We start from the raw sequence: 19,497 nt of genomic DNA, 5'->3' as shown, positions 1-19,497 counted from the left end.
CCGTCAGATTTTCTTGACACATAAACGGGCCTTCCAGCGAACTCAATTTGATAACACATTGCATTGCAGGACTGCTTTAAAACACACACACACTGCTGCAATAACCAAATACAGAACATGTTGGAAATACAGAAAGCCACCAGCCAAAAAAGAAAATAGTAACCGTAAAAAGAATAAAAAAAGAAACTTTAAAGTAACTCGGGATGCCAAAACGCCATGCATTCAATGACAGAAAATCTTGTTTTTCTTTCGAGGATAAAAAGTAATACTACAAAACAAGACAAGCAACAGACTCCGTTCTGAACTCTAAGCAAACAGTCAAGTATAAGCCACATCCCAGTTCGACCATGCTATTGCTTTCATCAGCCAAGAATAATGACGTTACAGCAGAAGCTAGGAATCTAACTGTTACAAACTGTTACAAACTGTCATACTACATCTGTTCTCAACTCTGCAGTGATCACAATTATCATCATCATCACCATCGACTCGTCAAAAATAATGTTCAACTAGCTATAAACTAACTTGGAAACTCATTGATTGTGGTGAGAAATTCACGAAGCGAAGGGTGGTGTAAGATGGAGACTAAAATAGACAGCTGCCTTGAAAAGTAGGATAGCATCTTTGTCCCCAGTTGATATATGGTCATCACTCCCATCATATCTTAAACAGAAGGCCGCCATGAGTGGCAAAAAAGGGAGCAAAAACAAGGGACTCAACAGCCATGAGCTTGATAAGAATGTTAAGTGAAGGCCCTGAAGTGTCCTTCAGAGGATCCCCGATGGTATCCCCAATAACAGCTGCTTTGTGTGGTTCAGATCCCTTGGGTCCAAGGGTTCTCGCATGCTCAGAAGCGCCAGCCTAGCATTAAATCAAAATTAAATAAATATCAATTCCATCTCAATATTCAAATCATATGATCACTGTAGTGCCATTTGCCATATATTTACCTCAATATACTTCTTGGCATTGTCCCATGCACCACCGGTGTTAGATGCAGAAATTGCAATCTGTGTAAACATCACGTGCAAAAGAGCAAAAATTAACAAGAATCAATCCTCACATCAGCTTCACAAAAAGGAATTATCAAAAACTTTAATGACCTTAGCACCATGCAACAGATCATGTAGCCAATGAACGTTATGTCAAGAAATTATGTCATACCTGGACACCAGAAACAAGAGATCCAGCAAGAACACCAGAGAGAGTCTCCACACCAAAGAAGGTACCGACAATGAGGGGTGTAAGCATGACAAGAGCGCCAGGTGGAATCATCTCCTTGATAGATGCATCAGTAGAGATCTTGACACAAGTTGCATAGTCCGGTTTTGCACGGCCCTCCATGAGACCAGGAATAGTATTAAACTGCCTGCGAACTTCCTCAACCATCTTTAGTGCAGCACTACCAACACTCTTCATTGTCATAGCAGAAAACCAGTATGGGAGCATGGCGCCAACAATTAAACCAATGAAGACCTTGGGAGTCAGAACATCAACTGTTGAAACTCCAGCTCGACTGACAAAGGCACCAAAGAGTGCCAACGAAACAAGAGCAGCAGATCCAATAGCAAACCCCTGGAAACAAATGAAAAGGGTAAAATTTTAAAGAATGCACAAGCACTAAAAAACCATCAACAAGAGGTTCAATTTAATGAAGCACAAGAGCCCAGCTACAGTCACTGATATTTTTCACATGATGTGCATTAAACTACGAAAGGTAACGCCAAAAATAAACACTACACACTCTTGGAGAAGAACAATAGCCCTGGGATCCAAAGAACAAGCTATTGCTGATTGTAAACCTAACAAGCAAAATGCATCAGATAATATCACTCAGCCACAGTTTAGATAATAACATCAAAAGGCAATAAGGCCACAAAAGGAAATATCATGGTACCTTTCCAATTGCAGCGGTGGTGTTCCCAGCAGCATCAAGGGCATCAGTTCTTTCTCTTATTCTGTGGCTCATTCCAGCCATCTCCGCTATGCCTCCAGCATTATCGCTGATGGGACCATAAGCATCAATTGCCAACCCAGTAGCAATTGTGCTCAACATTCCCAGAGCAGCAACTGCAATACCATACATGGCAGCAAACGAGAAACTAACAAAAATGCTGATTGCTATAGCAAAAATAGGGATGATGACAGATTTGTATCCCAAGGCAAGGCCAAAAATAACATTAGTTGCAGCACCGGTCCTGCAGGAATCAGCAACATCTTGCACAGGACTGCAAAATTGAAGTAAAGTAACTACAGTCAAGCAAGTTTTTACTAAGAAGCACTGCAATAAAAGGCAGAAAAAGAAAATGCTCATCTTATGGAAACCTGTATGCATTGCTGGTATAGTACTCCGTGACAAAACCAATGATAAGCCCAGCCCAGAGACCAACAGCAACACACAGGAAAAGCTGCCTGCAAAACCAGAAAAGCTGTCAGTCTCGATCTGGATGAATACATGCAGGGCTGTCTAATCGTGATAGCAGCTGCAAAATTGACAGGAGTGTGAAACTCAGATAGTAAAACTGAGAAAAAGAACCACCAAAAGTCAATAAACGTGAATTGAAATTACCTAAGGTTGTGTTGCTTCAAAAATAAGAAACAGAAACTACGAGATAAATAATGGAAAGAGGCAAAAAGCTCCACAACAAATTTTCTCTCCAATGGTATGATTCACAGAACCAAAGACAACCATCTAGAATAAAACAAAGGGTGAGGGGATTTTATATCCAGGAAGCAAAGCAGTGACCGGGTGGCAAAAGGCATCAGTCAGCTTGTCAACAACACAAGGGACATAACAATTCTTCCAGAAATCAACTAAAACAATATGAGAATTATGTTTCCAAAGAACCTTGTTGACTTTCAATATGAAAATAATGCTTACCAGTTTTTCACAACCTTCTGAGCACCAAAATTGAAGATTGTAAATGTTGGGGGCACACAAGTCCAGGTAACTATTGCAATTCCAATAGTCATAATAGCAGTGGAGATAATAAGCTGCCTCTTCAATGCTGGTTCAATTTCCTTCACAGCTTTGATCTCAAAGAAGTCGGTAGCAAAAAGAGTTGTGATCAAGCAGACAAGAATCCCCATGGAACTAATCAGCAAGGGATACAACATGGCAGTGAAGTCATGATCGATTCCAAATGAGGAGATTGAAGCCACAACAAGGGCAGCGCATGATGATTCTGCATATGAACCAAAAAGATCAGACCCCATTCCAGCAATATCCCCGACATTGTCTCCAACATTGTCAGCAATCACCTGCAAAGTAGAAGAAAAAAAAATTTTATGTCAACTTTCCCCTTGAGATTCAAAGGCTTTAACATCAAGAAAGCACTCTTGACTTACAGCAGGATTCCGGGGGTCATCTTCAGGAATGTTCCTTTCAACCTTTCCAACAAGGTCAGCACCGACATCAGCAGCTTTGGTGTATATTCCTCCACCAACTCTGCCAAAGAGAGCCATTGATGATCCACCAAGACCATAGCCAGTGATTGACTCAAAAAGGCCTTCCCAATCATCCCCATAATACAGCTTGAAGAGACTGATTGCAATATAGAGCACCAGAAGGCCATTTGCAGCAAGCAGAAAACCCATAACTGCACCAGACCTGAATGCAGTGATAAAAGCTTTTCCAACACCTTTCCTAGCTTCCAAAGTTGTCCTTGCATTGGCAAATGTAGCAATTTTCATGCCAAGGAAACCAGAAATAACTGAGGTGAAAGCACCAAGTAAGAAGGATACAGTGCTAAAGGCAGCAGTTGCAAGAGCTGGCTTGCAGAATTTCTCCTTGTTAAATGTGCATGGCTGGCTCTTTGTGCTGAAGCCCTCAACAGAGCCCAGGAAGAGGAAGATGAGAATTGCAAAAGCAACCATGAAAACACCAACATATTGATACTCAGTGAATAAAAATGATGTTGCACCTGCCACAATAAAGCACAACATCAGTCTGTAGCATTAATAAACATGAAACAGAACACAGTACCAACAACTCTACTCCAGAATCAAGAAGATGATCACATCCAGAAACAGTAACTAAACTATAAATCTAATACTCCTTGTTACCAAAAAGAAAAATTGGATTCTTTAAAAATCAAAGGCAGCCTCTGTAGATTTTATTTAAGGTTGTCAACGTAAAAATTTAACTCATCAAACCGTACAAAATTTGTAGGCAAGTCAGATAAAGTCAGATATTAACCAAAGATGTATCCAATAAAGTTCAAAATTTGAGCAGCCAAAACTTCCTAGCAATGCAGGTCATTGATAAGCAAATTGCCAATATTACCAGAACTCCAGCTATTAAAATTTCCAGTGAAATTTATCATCAGATCCACAAACCAATTGCATGAAAAACACAAGAATTTTTGTAATCAACAGAAAAATGCAGATGTCCTAAGTCTAAAGATATAAAGAACCCGTCTCTCACAATTACAACACTGCCAGCATGAAACACTTTCACCACAGAGAAAGATTCTTTTCCTTTAAAATTTGGATTTTTGTTTTAAGGTTTACTGCATAAGAATATTTACCAAAAAAAGGTTGGCCAATGATGCATAATGATATCAATTAGAGATTATAAATACATAAAAGAATATAATAATGCAAATAAATAAACCTTGTGAAAAAGACAAAAACAAATGCCTTTGAAAATAATTGATTTCTATTCTTTGTTATATAAAGTAAAAGCATTACATAGTAGTGCAACAGAATCTACCCAGAATAAATTAAGCAAGCGAAACAATAATGTTCACAGAAGAATTCATCACATGCCAGATGGCACCACGTGCAGCACACATGCTATTGATATCAGGCTTAATATAATAAATCTCCAACCACTGGCATAAATCTAGAAAGCTTTACCAGGAAAAGATAGTGGAGAATCAACTCCCCCAGTTAAACCTTAATCTTTCACAGTATTTACCAATTAATTATTAATCCAATCTTCCAAAAATCGCGGTACACTTATCACAAAATAACTAGAGTCACAGCATTTATAACAAAAGTATTCAGTTCCCTATATCAGATCTATCCAAAGTGCCACCTCAGCATCACGTAAATACGCCATAACCTCATTACTATCCACCTCTCCCACCCGAAACCCTAAACCCGACATTCGCCGCCAATAAGATACAAATTATCAATATAGTTCCATGACCGCCAAGAAATTATACAAAAAAAAATTAACTCAAAACAATCACTCAAAAGTACAAAGATTCAATTTTTACTAATCACTCATTATCAGGATTACAGCACAAGCAACTAAATTAAGCAAAAACAACGAAACTTTAACTTTTCTTTCGATCTTTCCTCTACTTTCAGGCTAACAAGCAGAACTCCACCAAAGATCTATAAATCCAATGAAAAGCTCAAACAATTTAAGCTAAAAAAGAGGAATTAGATGTAGAAATGCGCCATGAAGATCCAGACAGCTGAAATCTTACCCTCGGCGATGGCGCTCTGAATGTTGGCGCACTCAAGGACGACGTTTTGTTCATTGATGCCTTCCTCTTCTTCAATCAGGCAATCATTGAATCCATTCTTACTGTTATTATTCGCCTCTTTTCGCTCCGGTGAGAGCTTCACGCGCGAGACGAGTACCCATTGGATTAAAGAGAAGATGATTCCGATGACAGCGCACACCGGAATCACGATCTCCGTTCCTAGATCTGGCAACAACGCCATCCTTCCTTCACCTAAGCTCTAGACAACTCGCCGGAGTAACCGGCCGGAAAACTAACAGGGAAAAGATAAATAGAAAACTAGAACCCAAGACAGAGTGAGGCACAGACACTGTGAAGAATGGAAGGGTTTGGCCGAGGCTTTTATACTCGGTGGAGAGAGAAAATCCCAGGATAAGGTGGAGTAATATGGTGTAACGCGGTCTGTGGGAAGCGATCGTGGGGCATCTCAATTCGACCGTCGGATTGATCGAGGTTTTAGAGAGTTGGAGACTCCATATGATCGAACGGTGTGGAATTGTTGATGAGGTGGCGAATGGTGAAGGTGGTGAGAAAATGGCCTTGCATTAGGTTTTTGAAAAGGGGAAAGAGTTAGCGGGAATGCAGGCTAAATGCAGCGCGTTATTACACGCACTGGCTTTTTTCAATTCTTTTTTATTTTTTGTTTTATTTATTTATTTATTTTTCGTTTCAACTTTTTAAGTTGGTGATGAGGAATCTATTCCGTGCTCCTCGCAACTATCAAATGCCATACGCTTTCTATGATGGCAAAGTATAAGTAGCTAATGAGTGCTCGTGGGACATAGCTTGTGCTTCCATTTTTTATTGTTCATTTTTCTCCAAATTTTGAGTGGGGCTTTTGGAAGGATAAAAACAATATTTTTAAGAAGGATTAAAGAGATTTCTCCATTATTCGCCACTAATCACGTGGATCATTCTTTGATTTTATTTTTTTATAACGTTATTTATGTTATAATAAATTAGGAAAAAAGTTAGATTGATGTTAAAATGAAAGAAAATTAGGATGACCCTTGGGGGGAAAAGTCCTTCTGGACAAGCAGCAACCGATGAAATGGATCATGGATTTTTATCATCTTGAAGACGGTTACTTCTACAGTTAAAGGGGGTGGGGGTGCATGGCCTGCAATGGACTTGTGAACAGGTTAGAGTTGCTTTGTCTGTTGTATCGTAGGATAAAGAAGATGGCATTTTTTGGAAGTGGTCGAGCGGTAGATGACGTTACGCTGTATTGAATGGCGTGCACAGACAGCTCTGCTCCTGGTTTCCCATCAGATAATCTTTTTGTTTTTTTTTTTAAATTTATTTTTATCTTCAGTCTCCAAAGTCCTTTCCGAACTTTTGCTGTTTTTGTTTTTTAATCCCTTTGTCCTCCTCACGTCAAGAAAGTACTTTTCGTTAGTTTTTGGTTTCTTACTTCTTACTTCTTAGATTATACTCATTTTGGCCTCCATCCATCATCAAGTATCCCACCAAAGTGGAGATACCGCTTTATATTTTATACATCCAATTGTCATAAATATATATATTTTTTTTATAAAAATTTTAAAACATAGTAATTCAAACGAGAGCTTTTGTATGTATAAAACTTTAGGTTTCGGTTGTGCAACGTCTACATATATTTTAATGCAAGCTGGATTCAAGTATGTGACCAACAATCACTCATGGCTAAGCAAAAGATAGAAGTAATAATAATAATAATTAAATTTCAGTATCTAGAAGTTATAATTGAACAAAACAAGGAATCCTGCGAAATGTCTTGATCGTCTTCTTAATAAATGCACGGGCAGTTGACGTGATTCGCTCTATAAAAGTACAAGTGGCATTTGATGTCTAATCTTCTTCTGGTTTGGGTTGGCATTTATGCAGTACTCTCCGCAAAAGCACAAAGCGCATCAATGGCCGAACTCCCACAAATGTTCCAGTTTTGTTGTAACAAATAATTTTATTCCTTTTGGATTTTCTAATTGATCATCCAACTATTAATGTAAGTGTCATATCTTACCCATTCTTATCTAATTTTGCCAACTTACTCTCTCAACTCATTTTTCATTTTTAAAGTGCAAGTGAAAAATTTAGAATCCGCGAGCTCTCATTTACACTCCTTCATCCGTATCATCCAATTCATCATTTTCCCTTCTACTTGCCCCTTCAACTTAACACCTCGCATCTAAATTAGTTATATACTATTTCTTAGTATTTTCTTGTTTTTGGTTTACGTAAACACCGTTTCATCAATGTATCTCATTTTCTTTAAACCCTTTTTATTTTAACTTTTTTAAAGCATGGGATGGTTAGTATTTAAGAAGCAAGAAATGAATGAAGATTAAACTTAAAACCTCTGATTATTAGAATCTTAACCTTATTCACTAGATTAAGCCATCTTCAACCAATCAATACTAGTGTTAGTGGGCACACCCAATGCGCGTGCGATTAGAGAATAATTAAAATGAATCATTTTTTGTATAAATTTTGTTTGTTGCATGCAAAAAAGTTTATACAAAAATTTAATGAAAAATTTTGGTAGTTACAATACTTAGGATGGTTATGAGTATTTATATTGGTAAAATGTGATTAGATGATTAGAGACTTTAGAGTAAAAAATAATTTTATAAGAGTAAAATTGAAAGTTCAAAAGATGATAAAAAGTGTTTATACCAATTGTCTTCACTCAGTCATTATATATTGTATAGACATCTCATTTTTATACATAAAGAAAATACTACTATAAGAGACGTAGGACTATACGAGAGATACGAGCTAAATGATGATTCATAATTTTTATTTTAGAAGTTCTCGTATGTGTATCTATGATTTAAACGTGTCATGATTTTTTAATCATTTTTTTTGTGAAGCTAATAGATGAAAATGCTTCAAAGTAGGTGCAATTAACTAAGATGCAGGATTTGTTGACTAACTTAACGAAAAAAATAGTTGAAATAGGTAAAACGAGTCACTTGAAATAGCAATATGACAATTTAAGAGCCCACCAATCCCCCCTTCCCCCAAAAAAAAGAAAAAAAGAAAAAAGTTTAGTTACTAAAACTAGACATTGTAAATCGTTGAACGATCATTGCTACGCTATGAGCCTGTGACCTTTCTGCTTATGGTGAAGCAAAAGCTTCACCCAGTGGCAGTGGACAGATGCACCATTTGCCTGAACGAGACATTATTGTGCTTCCATTTTTCCTTTTTTTTTTTTTGGGGAGGAACCTGAGCAAAGATTCATCCAAATCCCTATGCCTGCCATAAACTTCTTTATTCTCTTTTTGTTTACGTCACTAGCTACTTTTTTTCCATTTCTCAAACACACCTTTATCTTTATGCCTTCGTCTTGCAAGAATGTCTGAGTTGGAGAATGGATCAATAATTGTGAAACACCTGGCCACGTAAAAGAGCGGTAGTGTTTCTAAGGATTTGTTTCGCAAGAAATAGACCTCCATCGTCACCAACTCACACAAGTCTCGCCAATGAATGAGGGTATCGAATCAGTTTCAAATTATCTGCAAAACAAAAAAAAAAAAGTTATTCTTTACTCGTTAGAGTGAGACTTGATGAATTTTGGTGGTACCTCATTTCAGCATTTTTCCTTTTTTCCCCTGCGTTTAGACTTTAGAACAACCTCCTGTCACGTACGTCCAGATGTATAAATAATTGCAGAGACCACCAAGCTGGTTGAAGTATATTCGAATATGCGCCACCAAACAAAGCTAAAAGTAAGTGCATGCACAACCGGTGTTTTGCAAGTTTTTTCAACTGAACAAATTTGGGTACCAACCAGAAAAGCTTTGACAGCCAGCCCTTGTGCCGACATTTTTTTTGGAAAGGAAGAGGTCCCCCGTAAATGCTTCGATCCATTTTATTCACACATACCATAAACATGAAGGAGTGTCAAAATTTGAAGCTATTCAAGTGGAAAATACCTACTCAAATGATACCCTTTTGCTATGCAATAGAAAAATGCAGCAGAGTTCAATATGGGTGAACATGAGTTGAAGTACAATTGACAGTGGCTATTTTCGAGCCTCGACCTGTTACAATAAGGTTTAAAAAAAAAGGCCGCGATATATGTTACAATAAGGCTAATCTTATCGCTATAATTTTTTTTTTCTTTCCTCTTTTTTTTTTTTTATTTTAACACTATGATTTTTACAGTATGTCTAACGGGTGCCTGTAGAGCAATCGTTAATCTATGTTTCAGATGTTATATTTGTGAAAATATAAAATTAAGTAGATAAAGTAAATAAATACAAGAAATAGTAGGTAAAATTAAATAAGAAAAGTATATAAATACAAGAAATAATAATCATTGTTGATATGTGTATGTATATGGTAGATCAAATGAATGTTAGGTGTTCCAAGGAGCGTACTAAAAACACCCATTACAAAAACTAATTTTTAATACGTACTTATTTTTCACACACAAAGGTGATGAAAACTATTCTAACTTGCGAGGAAGCCGGGGTTGGGTCTTTTTGGATTCACTTCTCGGTAGCTTTACACGTATTGATTTTGGTTTGATCAGGATTCAGGATTGGTGTTAAAGGTGCCTTGATTGCAGACTTAGAGATAAAAAGACATTAATTGTAAGATTAAAAAAAGATCAAACTACAAGTTTTTGTGTTGAAACTGACAGAATGTTGCATCAATAGCCAAAATCTTATTTCAACGTGGTTGAAATTTTAGAACTTATTTGAATTGTCATTTTTTTCCCAAAAAAAATATTTTTTATGAAAATAGTTTTTATTTATCTTTTTATCTTACATATATCATATTGCTGCAATATATTCTTCTACAAAATTTATAGAAAATAATAATCCAAATGGGCAAGAGGGCAGCCCATCTTATATACTCTTTCTATCCCACTTTGATAGTTCTATTTTTCTTTTTCGTCTGTTCTAAATTATAGTCCACTTTTCAATTGAAGAATATAATTATATTTTAATTTTTCTAAAATACCCTTATTCAATGTAGGTTGTTATTAGTATAAACTAACTTATTTAATATAAATTGTTATTGGATATAACCTACTTCATTTAAAAAATTTAGATTTTCCAAAGTATATTGATATATAAATGAGAATTGATTCTTTTTTGACCATCAATTAAAGTTTCCATAAACCATTAATTAAAGTTTCTATGAATAATTAATATAAAGTTGTATTTTATTTAACATAAGAATATTTTAGAAAAATAGCAATGTAATTTTGTTTTTTTAATAAAATTAACTGCTTTTTAAATTTTGTGAAAAAAATTAAATTTATTAAAATAGGACGGAAGGAGTATATATATATATATATATATATATATAGAAATATTTGGTTGGGAACTTCGCATTATCTGGAAATAACTCGGATGACTGAGCGCGGGCTACGGTGATAACAAATCAGAGAAAGGATACCTGTGTGTGTCTAGAAGCTGGCCTGACCCACCATGTCCTCAATATCGGTGAAGCCAAGAAGATTGATTGGTTAGAATTTTGGATAATCTTCCAAATTAATTGCAATTGGATAACCTATTACCGACCATCCAACAAACAAACGCTGGCATTGAAGATTCCACGCACGCTGTCAGTAAAGGATTAGCAAATGAGAAAAGGAGAGAGACTTGCTTAGTTGCTCGAAGGTCCGGGCTGGACACGTAGATGCACTTTGAAAGTCAAAATCCAGCACAACTACTTTTTCAGGTTGCAGTTAAATATCTCCATGATTTGTCAAAAAAAAATATTTCATGTTCAAAGAATTTCCATAAAATCTGTCAAGTTCGATTTTTTTTTTCTTTTTATCCCAAAATACATTTTTTTACTCCCTCAAATCATGTAATCAGAATCGAAGTTATATGCAAATTTAATACTTGACTTAGCTGTAGCTCTCAGTGAAATATATTTAATGAAGGAGACAGTTTCCAAAATAAATTAAAAAAAATCTTTTTAGATAAAGTAATTGGACAAATACTACCCTTTGTTATCTCCACATTTTACTCTTTAACCTCTACCCCTTCCCGCATCTCCCCTATATGATTTGACTCATTGACTCCAGCCAAGTTAACGAACTCTCTCTGTTTTCCTCCCGAACCACCGCGCAGCAAACGCAAGAAGGAGAAAGAAAAAATGCCTGGGGAAGAAGTTTTCATTGGGTCCATTGATCAAGGCACAACCAGCACAAGATTCATCATCTATGACCGATCAGCCAAACCTATCGGATCTCACCAAATGGAGTTCACTCAGTTCTATCCACAAGCAGGGTAAAGTTCCGCTCTTTAGAATATCAATAATCAGAAAGTTGCTATTTTTTCTCTCCAACTTTGTGAAAATTTCAATATTTTTATCGGGTTTAAGTATTGGGTTTTTTTGTAGGTGGGTTGAACATGATCCCAATGAGATTCTTGAGAGCGTCAGAGTTTGTATTAGCAAGGCGATTGATAAGGCGACTGCAGAAGGACATAATGTTGATGGTGGATTGAAAGCTATTGGCCTTACTAATCAGAGGGAAACCACTGTTGTTTGGAGCAAATCCACTGGCAGACCGCTCTACAATGCCGTTGTTTGGATGGATATTCGTACCAGCCCTATCTGCAGGTCAAAAAAAAAAATGTTTTAATGAAGTTTTCTATTGATTCTTTGGTTTATCTGATGTTCTGATTCAAAACTGTACTCTTGGATCGAGAAATTTGTTGGTTTATGGCATAGGTAAAAGTTTAGCTGTTAATATTTTATTGGATTTCCAAACATTTGATATTTTGCATATCCCGTATTTGTCCATAGTTGAATGGCTTCTACGTGAGATTGGATTTGGTTGATCATGATTCTGGACTTTGCTTAATACTCACTCCATTTTTTTATAACTGACGTTTAAGATTTTGCACACCAATTAAGAAAAGTTTTTCATTGCTTAAATCTGTACACTACTTTCCTTTTGTACCCTCATTAATTGTCCAATTCACCCATATTTTCTCTCACTAGAGTACTAAATGGTGCTGTTTTACTAGGTCAAAAGTAATGCAAACTAACTCCCACCAAACTAGGAGTAGTAATTAAGAACCTTGTATTGGAAAAGAGAGATAAAAGGGTAAAATTGTAAAAAAATAATTAATACTGTATGGGGATAATAAAATGACAGATAAAAGTACACTAGAGCAAATTTCTTAAACGTCAGTTATAAAAAAAGAGAGGGAGTAATTAGCTATAATTATTATTTTTGCTTGGTTTGACTTTTGATACTATTATCTGTTTTTGTGTAGAAAATTGGAGCAAGAGTTACCTGGGGGAAGAACTCACTTTGTCGACACATGTGGCTTGCCGATAAGCACTTATTTTAGTGCTTTGAAGTTGTTGTGGTTGTTGGAAAATGTTGATGCTGTCAAGGAGGCTGTGAAATCAGGGGATGCCCTGTTCGGGACTATAGATACGTGGTTAATTTGGAACTTAACAGGGGGGGTTGGAAATGGTTTACATGTCACTGATATTTCCAATGCATCGAGAACCATGCTGATGAATCTGAAAACACTTGACTGGGATAAGCCTACGTTGGATGCATTGGGAATTCCGAGTGGTATTTTACCAAAGATCATTAGTAACTCTGAGATCATTGGAAACATCACTAAGGGATGGCCGATTACTGGGATTCCTATAGCAGGATGTCTTGGTGATCAACATGCAGCAATGTTGGGGCAAGCTTGTCGGAAGGGTGAGGCCAAAAGCACCTACGGTACGGGGGCTTTTATACTTCTAAACACAGGAGAGGAAACGATCAAGTCAAATCATGGGCTATTGAGCACTTTGGCCTACAAGCTTGGGCCAAAAGCTCCCACCAACTATGCTCTAGAAGGCTCCATCGCTATTGCTGGGGCGGCTGTTCAGTGGCTTAGGGATAGTCTTGGCATAATTAGCAGCGCAAGTGAAATTGAGGAGTTAGCCTCGAAGGTTGACTCGACTGGTGGAGTCTATTTCGTGCCAGCATTTAATGGTTTGTTTGCTCCCTGGTGGCGTGATGATGCCCGAGGAGTTTGCATTGGGATCACACGGTTTACAAACAAGTCACATATTGCTCGGGCTGTTCTTGAGAGCATGTGCTTTCAGGTGAAAGATGTTTTGGATTCCATGCACAAAGATGCTGGAGATACCGGTGAGACTAAAAATGAAAAGGGGGAGTTTTTACTTAGAGTGGACGGAGGTGCAACAGTGAACAATCTTCTGATGCAAATTCAGGTAGGTTTTTCCACGTTCAATCTGTTGATCAAATTGCATCATTTGTCAATTACTCATGGATTTCAAACTTTCGTGTTGCTGTCAACTTTATAGTATCCCTACTTGCTGAATATTTACCTACACTTGACGAGTTTGCAATCTGTTCTCTTCTATGAAAGCTTTAGTCAAAAACAAAGAATTTTCCATGTTGGCTTGGTACATAGAAAACCAGTCGTGTTAACAAAAGTATGTCTGTTCTGTTGACTCTTTACTGCTGGAGGGTACTCCTGTGGTAATAGGGGAAATTTTTGGTGCTCCTTTGATGTTTTGAGTTGATTTATATGGATATTCCTTGGGCCTTTATTTTCCATGTTCCTTGTATCTGCTTCCTGACTTTTTCTGTCTTAAGTTGATAGTTTATGGAAACATTAGTTCTTGTGTGGCTAGATAAGCATCATAATCATAAAATTCAATTCTGTTAAAATGATCTGCAGGCGGACTTGCTGGGTAACCCTGTAGTGAGACCAGCTGACATAGAAACAACTGCACTTGGAGCAGCTTATGCGGCTGGATTAGCCGTTGGCATATGGACAGAAGATGAAATATTTTCTGCTGGGGAAAAGATGAAGAAAGCGACTACCTTCCAACCAGTTCTAGAGGAAGGATTGAGGAAGAAGAAAGTGGAATCTTGGTGCAAAGCTGTTTCGCGAACTTTTGATTTAGCTGATTTATCTCTGTAATTATCCCTCGCCTACAATGTGACATATTCTCAACTTTCGGTTATCTTTTCTTATCGTCTTCGTTTCCCTCGTTAATAAAGCTATTTCGGATGACTTCTTTGATCTTCTTCGGTTGAACCTCCCTTTCGGTACTACTTTGCAGGAAAAGAGAAAGTACCTGATTTTATAACCATGCTTGAATCACAAATCACAAATACCTTTGCTAAACCTCTGCTCAACCTCTGCAGTATGATACAGTTTAGGTCGCCATTAGTCGTGCATGCCCATAGATAGAGTTCCAGCTTTCAAATGTTTGTTTGCCATGCATTTTGTGGTTACAAAAATGTCCATACTCCATACTGTTAATAAACACAAAGAAACGCTCAGCCGACGTCTACGAAAGCCAAATTACCTTTGCATCCGGAGCTATGTAAATTGTCAAGTTCTTGTGATACCGAGGAATCAATAGACCTTGGATGACCAGACAGACCAATTAATTGTGACCGATATGGTATCTGAATTTTTGTTTATTCATGTTGTTCTAAATGAATTTGACTATGGCAGAATTTCTTTCCCCCATCAGAATTGTTCTGGCGCACCAACAGGCCACTTTCATTCGTCCCAAGACTAACAAGTTCAAGCTTCTAAAGTACCATAATGTGGCTAAACTTGCTTTAAGTAGGCTTAATGCATTATAATGAACCTTAGGGAGTGGAACACACATACACCTATCCTTAAGGCTAGAAGTGTCAAAATAGATGATTCGACGGGTTATAATTGAGTAATGGGTATAAATGATTACCCGTTTAATAAATGGGTATGGATATATCCAATTATCCGTTTGTGAATCACTCAAACTCCAGCTTATTTTTTTTTTCTATTTTTACGCATGTTTTATTGGACAAGAAATTATGGCATTTTATTGTTATTAGATTGATATTTGAAAATTTTTAAACGTATTTATCATTTCATTTAGTTCATAATAGAGGATAAATTTTTAAACGTATTTTATTTTTAAAAACACAAAAGCAGTTATAAAAGTACTAAATTTGAGCTTTTATTAAAAGTACTTTTAACATCAAAACCTCCGCTCCTAATTTTATGAAATGATCGGGTTTGTTTGGATAGTGGGTTATTTCCCCAAATATATTTGCTTACATCACCATTACAATTTCCAATACAATTTTTTATCTTCCCAATTACCTTTTTATCTCACATACATCACATCACAAAAAATGCTACAGTAAAAATATCTCAAATTACCCATATTTTTTCCATCCAATTACAAAAGACTTGAAGATCTAGCAGAACTAAAGGCAACACCTGAGTTGGAAATAAATGATGTACTATTTGATAAGATACATACACTGCACAGTATATATGAAAACAAGCCAGAATTACTACAATTAGTGTCCCGGGATAAATGAAAATGTGTAATTTGACCTGAATGCTTCAGGCCGGCAAATGTTGCATATGCATACACAAGATATTTTGACCATTTATTTTATTTATCAAAAGAGAGAAGGATGAATTTAGGTGGGCTTCCCGAGTAGGTAAAATATGGGCTGATACAACACTCAACTACTTGGAAGTTACCTATCTTGTTTTTGGGTCATTCAAATCTTAGGATTTTTCCTTCTTCATTGTCTTTTTCAGTGCTGGATCATACACAAAAATCACGAGAGAGTTGTGATCGCTCACGAGAGAGTTGCATTTTCCCTAATTCAAGTATACTTGAGAAAATAAATTTGTCTATTGTCCAAAGCTTTTTTGGAGCAACACCATAATACAATTCTCTAATGCCTATAGCAGTATTTCTTTTTTCTCTCTTTCTTTCTTTAATAAATTCTTTAGATGGGTTGCTAAAGTAAAGCGTCGGTTCACCTTGTGAGTTGCTCCTCTCCTTGTAAGTTCCAACTTTAATTATCTGATTCCTTGACATAATAGTAGTTCTTTTGTTTTAAAATTACGTTTATAACAGACAAAATGTGAAAAGAAATACCATTTTGTAATCAGTGAAGACTGCTGATTCCATTAAAGTCAGTCTATATCATATCATGATACTTATAATAGAATCCACAAAGTTTAAAAAGAATAAAAGGTTCTTATATATATATATATATATATATGAATAATTTGGAAGGAGTGAGTAGTAGGGTCCCCAGGAATTAAAAATGGATTTTCATTATCTTCAGTTTTCTGAACCTAGCTTATTTATTGTTGAGTTTTCATCGATAGCTTGGAACGGGTCTGAAGTTGCTTCATCAGGTATCCAATTTGAGGTTGATTCATCAGGAATCCAATCCCAATTTGATGTTTGGCCTTTATCAATGGTTTGATTGTTGTTTAGTTCTCCATCACAGGTTTGCACCCAATTAGAGTATTCTTCAAAGAAACAGTTGTTTGTTTGTTTCTTTTCTGGATGGTATGATGATGAGCTTCCTTCGTCTGCCATGTTTCTGCAAAAAAGGAATTAGTTAGTTTATCTATATATATATATATATATATATATATTCGCAATGATAATATTTTTTTAACTTAATCTATCATATTTTATAGGGAGAGGGAGCCTAAAAAGATTGTGTAACGGACTAGCAGGTATGCAGATTTGACTAGATTAAAGAGGCGTCTGGCATCTCCTTTGAAATTTCACCTTGAACCTCCGACTTATAATTCAAACATAAATTTCTTTTTGGTGGCCATGGAACCAAAGGTCTGGTGGTTAAAAGGTTCGTTTTATAACTACTCATGAAAAAGTTGTAGTAATTGTGGATGTGATTGAAACCAAAAAAAAAAATAATAATAACGGCGCTCATCAAGTGGATTAAGGTAAAAAATCTGTGCAACATATATAGAATATTTTGGGGAGTTTGAAATGGGAATGTAAATATCCTCAAAAGTCAAATTTTGCTTTCTTTTCAAGGCCACTATATGTGTATATATGTTCTCTTACCATTTTAATTGGTCTTGAAGTGCATATCTTTATTATGTTTTTGAACCAATAATGAGTACGTCGTCCTCACAGCCACAGGGTTTGGAGACATGTATACATGGATTTGGTGTTTATTTTTCAATCCACTTTTTGTTCGTTATATCTTTAATCATAGTAGGAGAATTCGAGCACATGAACGTGTAAATATTCTGATCTCTCGTCAGTTCAATAACCAGTCCGCTTGAAACTTCTTGGCGACATATTCAGCCATGCTATCATGTTGTCTTCCACACAGACACAGGGCTCTTTATGATTGAGCATTGCGTTCACATCATTCTTGCGGTGTAGGGAATTCCAAAGCAACACCTGGACGAAATAACTTAAGTTTTGACTACAGCAATAGATTCTTTCGTTTCTTGTTTTTGGTTTGTTCATTTAAAATCTGTCAATGGATACACACCCGCTAATGTCTAGGCTTAGAATGATGATTAATTAAGATTCTTGGATCCCATCACAATTGCTCAATTAGTCAATGCTACTTTGTTCTCATACTTTGGCATTGCAAAATTAAATTATGCAATCGTGTTTAGATTTTTGTCACTTAATAACAATTAAACAATTTTTTTTTAGTTCAAATCCTTCTTCTTCGCCGTCCTCGCTCCTTAAATTTCATCACTCATTGTCATTACTTAAAAAAAAAATTAACAGAAAATTGATAATTTGGCAGTGAATCTTTTGCTTTTCCTTGAAGCTATCAGAGTACAAACTTTAACCTAGCTATCTTGTACTAGTTACTGTATGGGTGTTTGGACAGCCATTTTTCACCGAAAAATTGCTTTCATGAACACATTTCTCTATCACTTTTTTATCTCACATACATCAAATCGCTACAGTAATTTTTTAATAAAAAATCCAGAAAAATACAATCCAAACACAACCTAAGATTTTGTGTGAAAACACAGTAGTGGAAGAGATGTACGAAAATGCAAATACGCAAAGCACTGAGAAGAAGGGCGCCAAGCACTAAGAAGAAGGGAAGGGTGCAAATGATTGGATAATGTGAAGCGAAACATTCCAAGAATTCAAATTTTATGAAAGAGAAAGGTTCCGTGAGATAAGATAACAAAGTCTGGAACCAAAAACAAAACCATCCCAGCAAAGCAACTGATCGATCATGGAAACGGAAGAGAAGTGTAAAGCAAAGAAACTGCATAAACATAGTACAAAAAAAGCCCAAGCTATGGAACAGAAAGGAAGAATGGTGCAATCTTTTTGACCCCATTTTCAAAGTTCATTTCCTTCACGCAAACGATAGGGAAGAAACCAGGGTCGTTTGTTGAAAACTTTTCTGGTGCAACTGCTGTAAAAATGTGCCCTAGTGTAACAAGTAAACGAATTACTAGCAAAGCTATTTTTGCCGCATGCATAGTCTTAACATGTTTTCGTACTACATACGTTCTTAGATTTCAAAGTTATATGCAGAAGTTCATCAAGAACCACAATAATATTACTTGCATCAAAAAAATAATGCTAGTGATTAAGGAGTTGATATACCATTTGAAACAAAAGTGACTTCGAATAAGTAAAAAAGATTCACCAGACATTTGGTTTTGACTTGTTTTTTTTTTTTTTTATATCGATTTGGTAACCAAAAATGTTAAATACAACTGATATGTACCATGAAATTCAGTGATTTCTTATGCTCATGAAGAAGTCTTGGAGTTACTTTTTACCTGATGAGAAGTGAAGTAATTTCTTTCCTATATGTTCGTAAATGCAGCAGATGCTGGATTTGTCTACAGTTCTTTTCTTTTTTATTTATGGGTAGGGGATGGATTAGTTTACAGTTGCGTGTTAGGATAAGGGTAACTCTTTAGCACAGCTATGTTACGCAGTGGAAAGAAGATAGAGGAGGAATGAGAAATCTTCAGAGAGTCTCCCGTCCCGGGGATGGAAGAAGATGAGATGAGGAATCTGAGCAGCAAATGTGCCACTGTGGTTGGTGCTGCCAAGTCTTCCTCGTTTCCCGTTTCAACGCCCCGCTGACCCCGCATGACTCATCCATGGCCAGCTAGCTAGCTCTAGATTGAAATTCCCCATTGATTTTATATATTGTTCTTTTCTGCTTCTTCCATTTTCAAACTTTTCAGCTCTTAACGCCCCCACGCAAAAATTTCAACCCTGC

At 36.3% G+C, this 19,497-nt stretch overlaps 2 protein-coding genes across 2 annotated transcripts; one reads left to right on the top strand and one right to left on the bottom strand.

Annotated features, from left to right (window-relative positions):
- Window positions 1–201: 201 nt before the first annotated feature.
- On the bottom strand, window positions 202–5,779 carry LOC113769571 (pyrophosphate-energized vacuolar membrane proton pump-like). The gene is made up of 8 exons (XM_027314056.1): window positions 5,442–5,779; window positions 3,349–3,923; window positions 2,882–3,261; window positions 2,326–2,412; window positions 1,898–2,228; window positions 1,165–1,575; window positions 951–1,010; window positions 202–861 (listed from the first exon to the last, which is right to left on the bottom strand). Exons 1-8 carry the CDS (start codon window positions 5,680–5,682, stop codon window positions 658–660), a joined length of 2,289 nt encoding a protein of 762 aa, XP_027169857.1. The 5' UTR covers window positions 5,683–5,779; the 3' UTR covers window positions 202–657.
- A 5,723-nt stretch (window positions 5,780–11,502) lies between these two features.
- Window positions 11,503–14,508, top strand: LOC113767823 (glycerol kinase). Its single transcript, XM_027312025.1, has 4 exons — window positions 11,503–11,719; window positions 11,832–12,053; window positions 12,716–13,682; window positions 14,156–14,508. Exons 1-4 carry the CDS (start codon window positions 11,586–11,588, stop codon window positions 14,399–14,401), a joined length of 1,569 nt encoding a protein of 522 aa, XP_027167826.1. The 5' UTR covers window positions 11,503–11,585; the 3' UTR covers window positions 14,402–14,508.
- Window positions 14,509–19,497: the final 4,989 nt, after the last annotated feature.

The sequence above is a fragment of the Coffea eugenioides genome, chromosome 4 (genome assembly GCF_003713205.1).
Source record: "Coffea eugenioides isolate CCC68of chromosome 4, Ceug_1.0, whole genome shotgun sequence".
NCBI lineage: Eukaryota > Viridiplantae > Streptophyta > Magnoliopsida > Gentianales > Rubiaceae > Coffea > Coffea eugenioides.
Note: the sequence above shows the minus strand (reverse complement) of the source record. Positions and strands in the feature narration are given on the sequence as shown.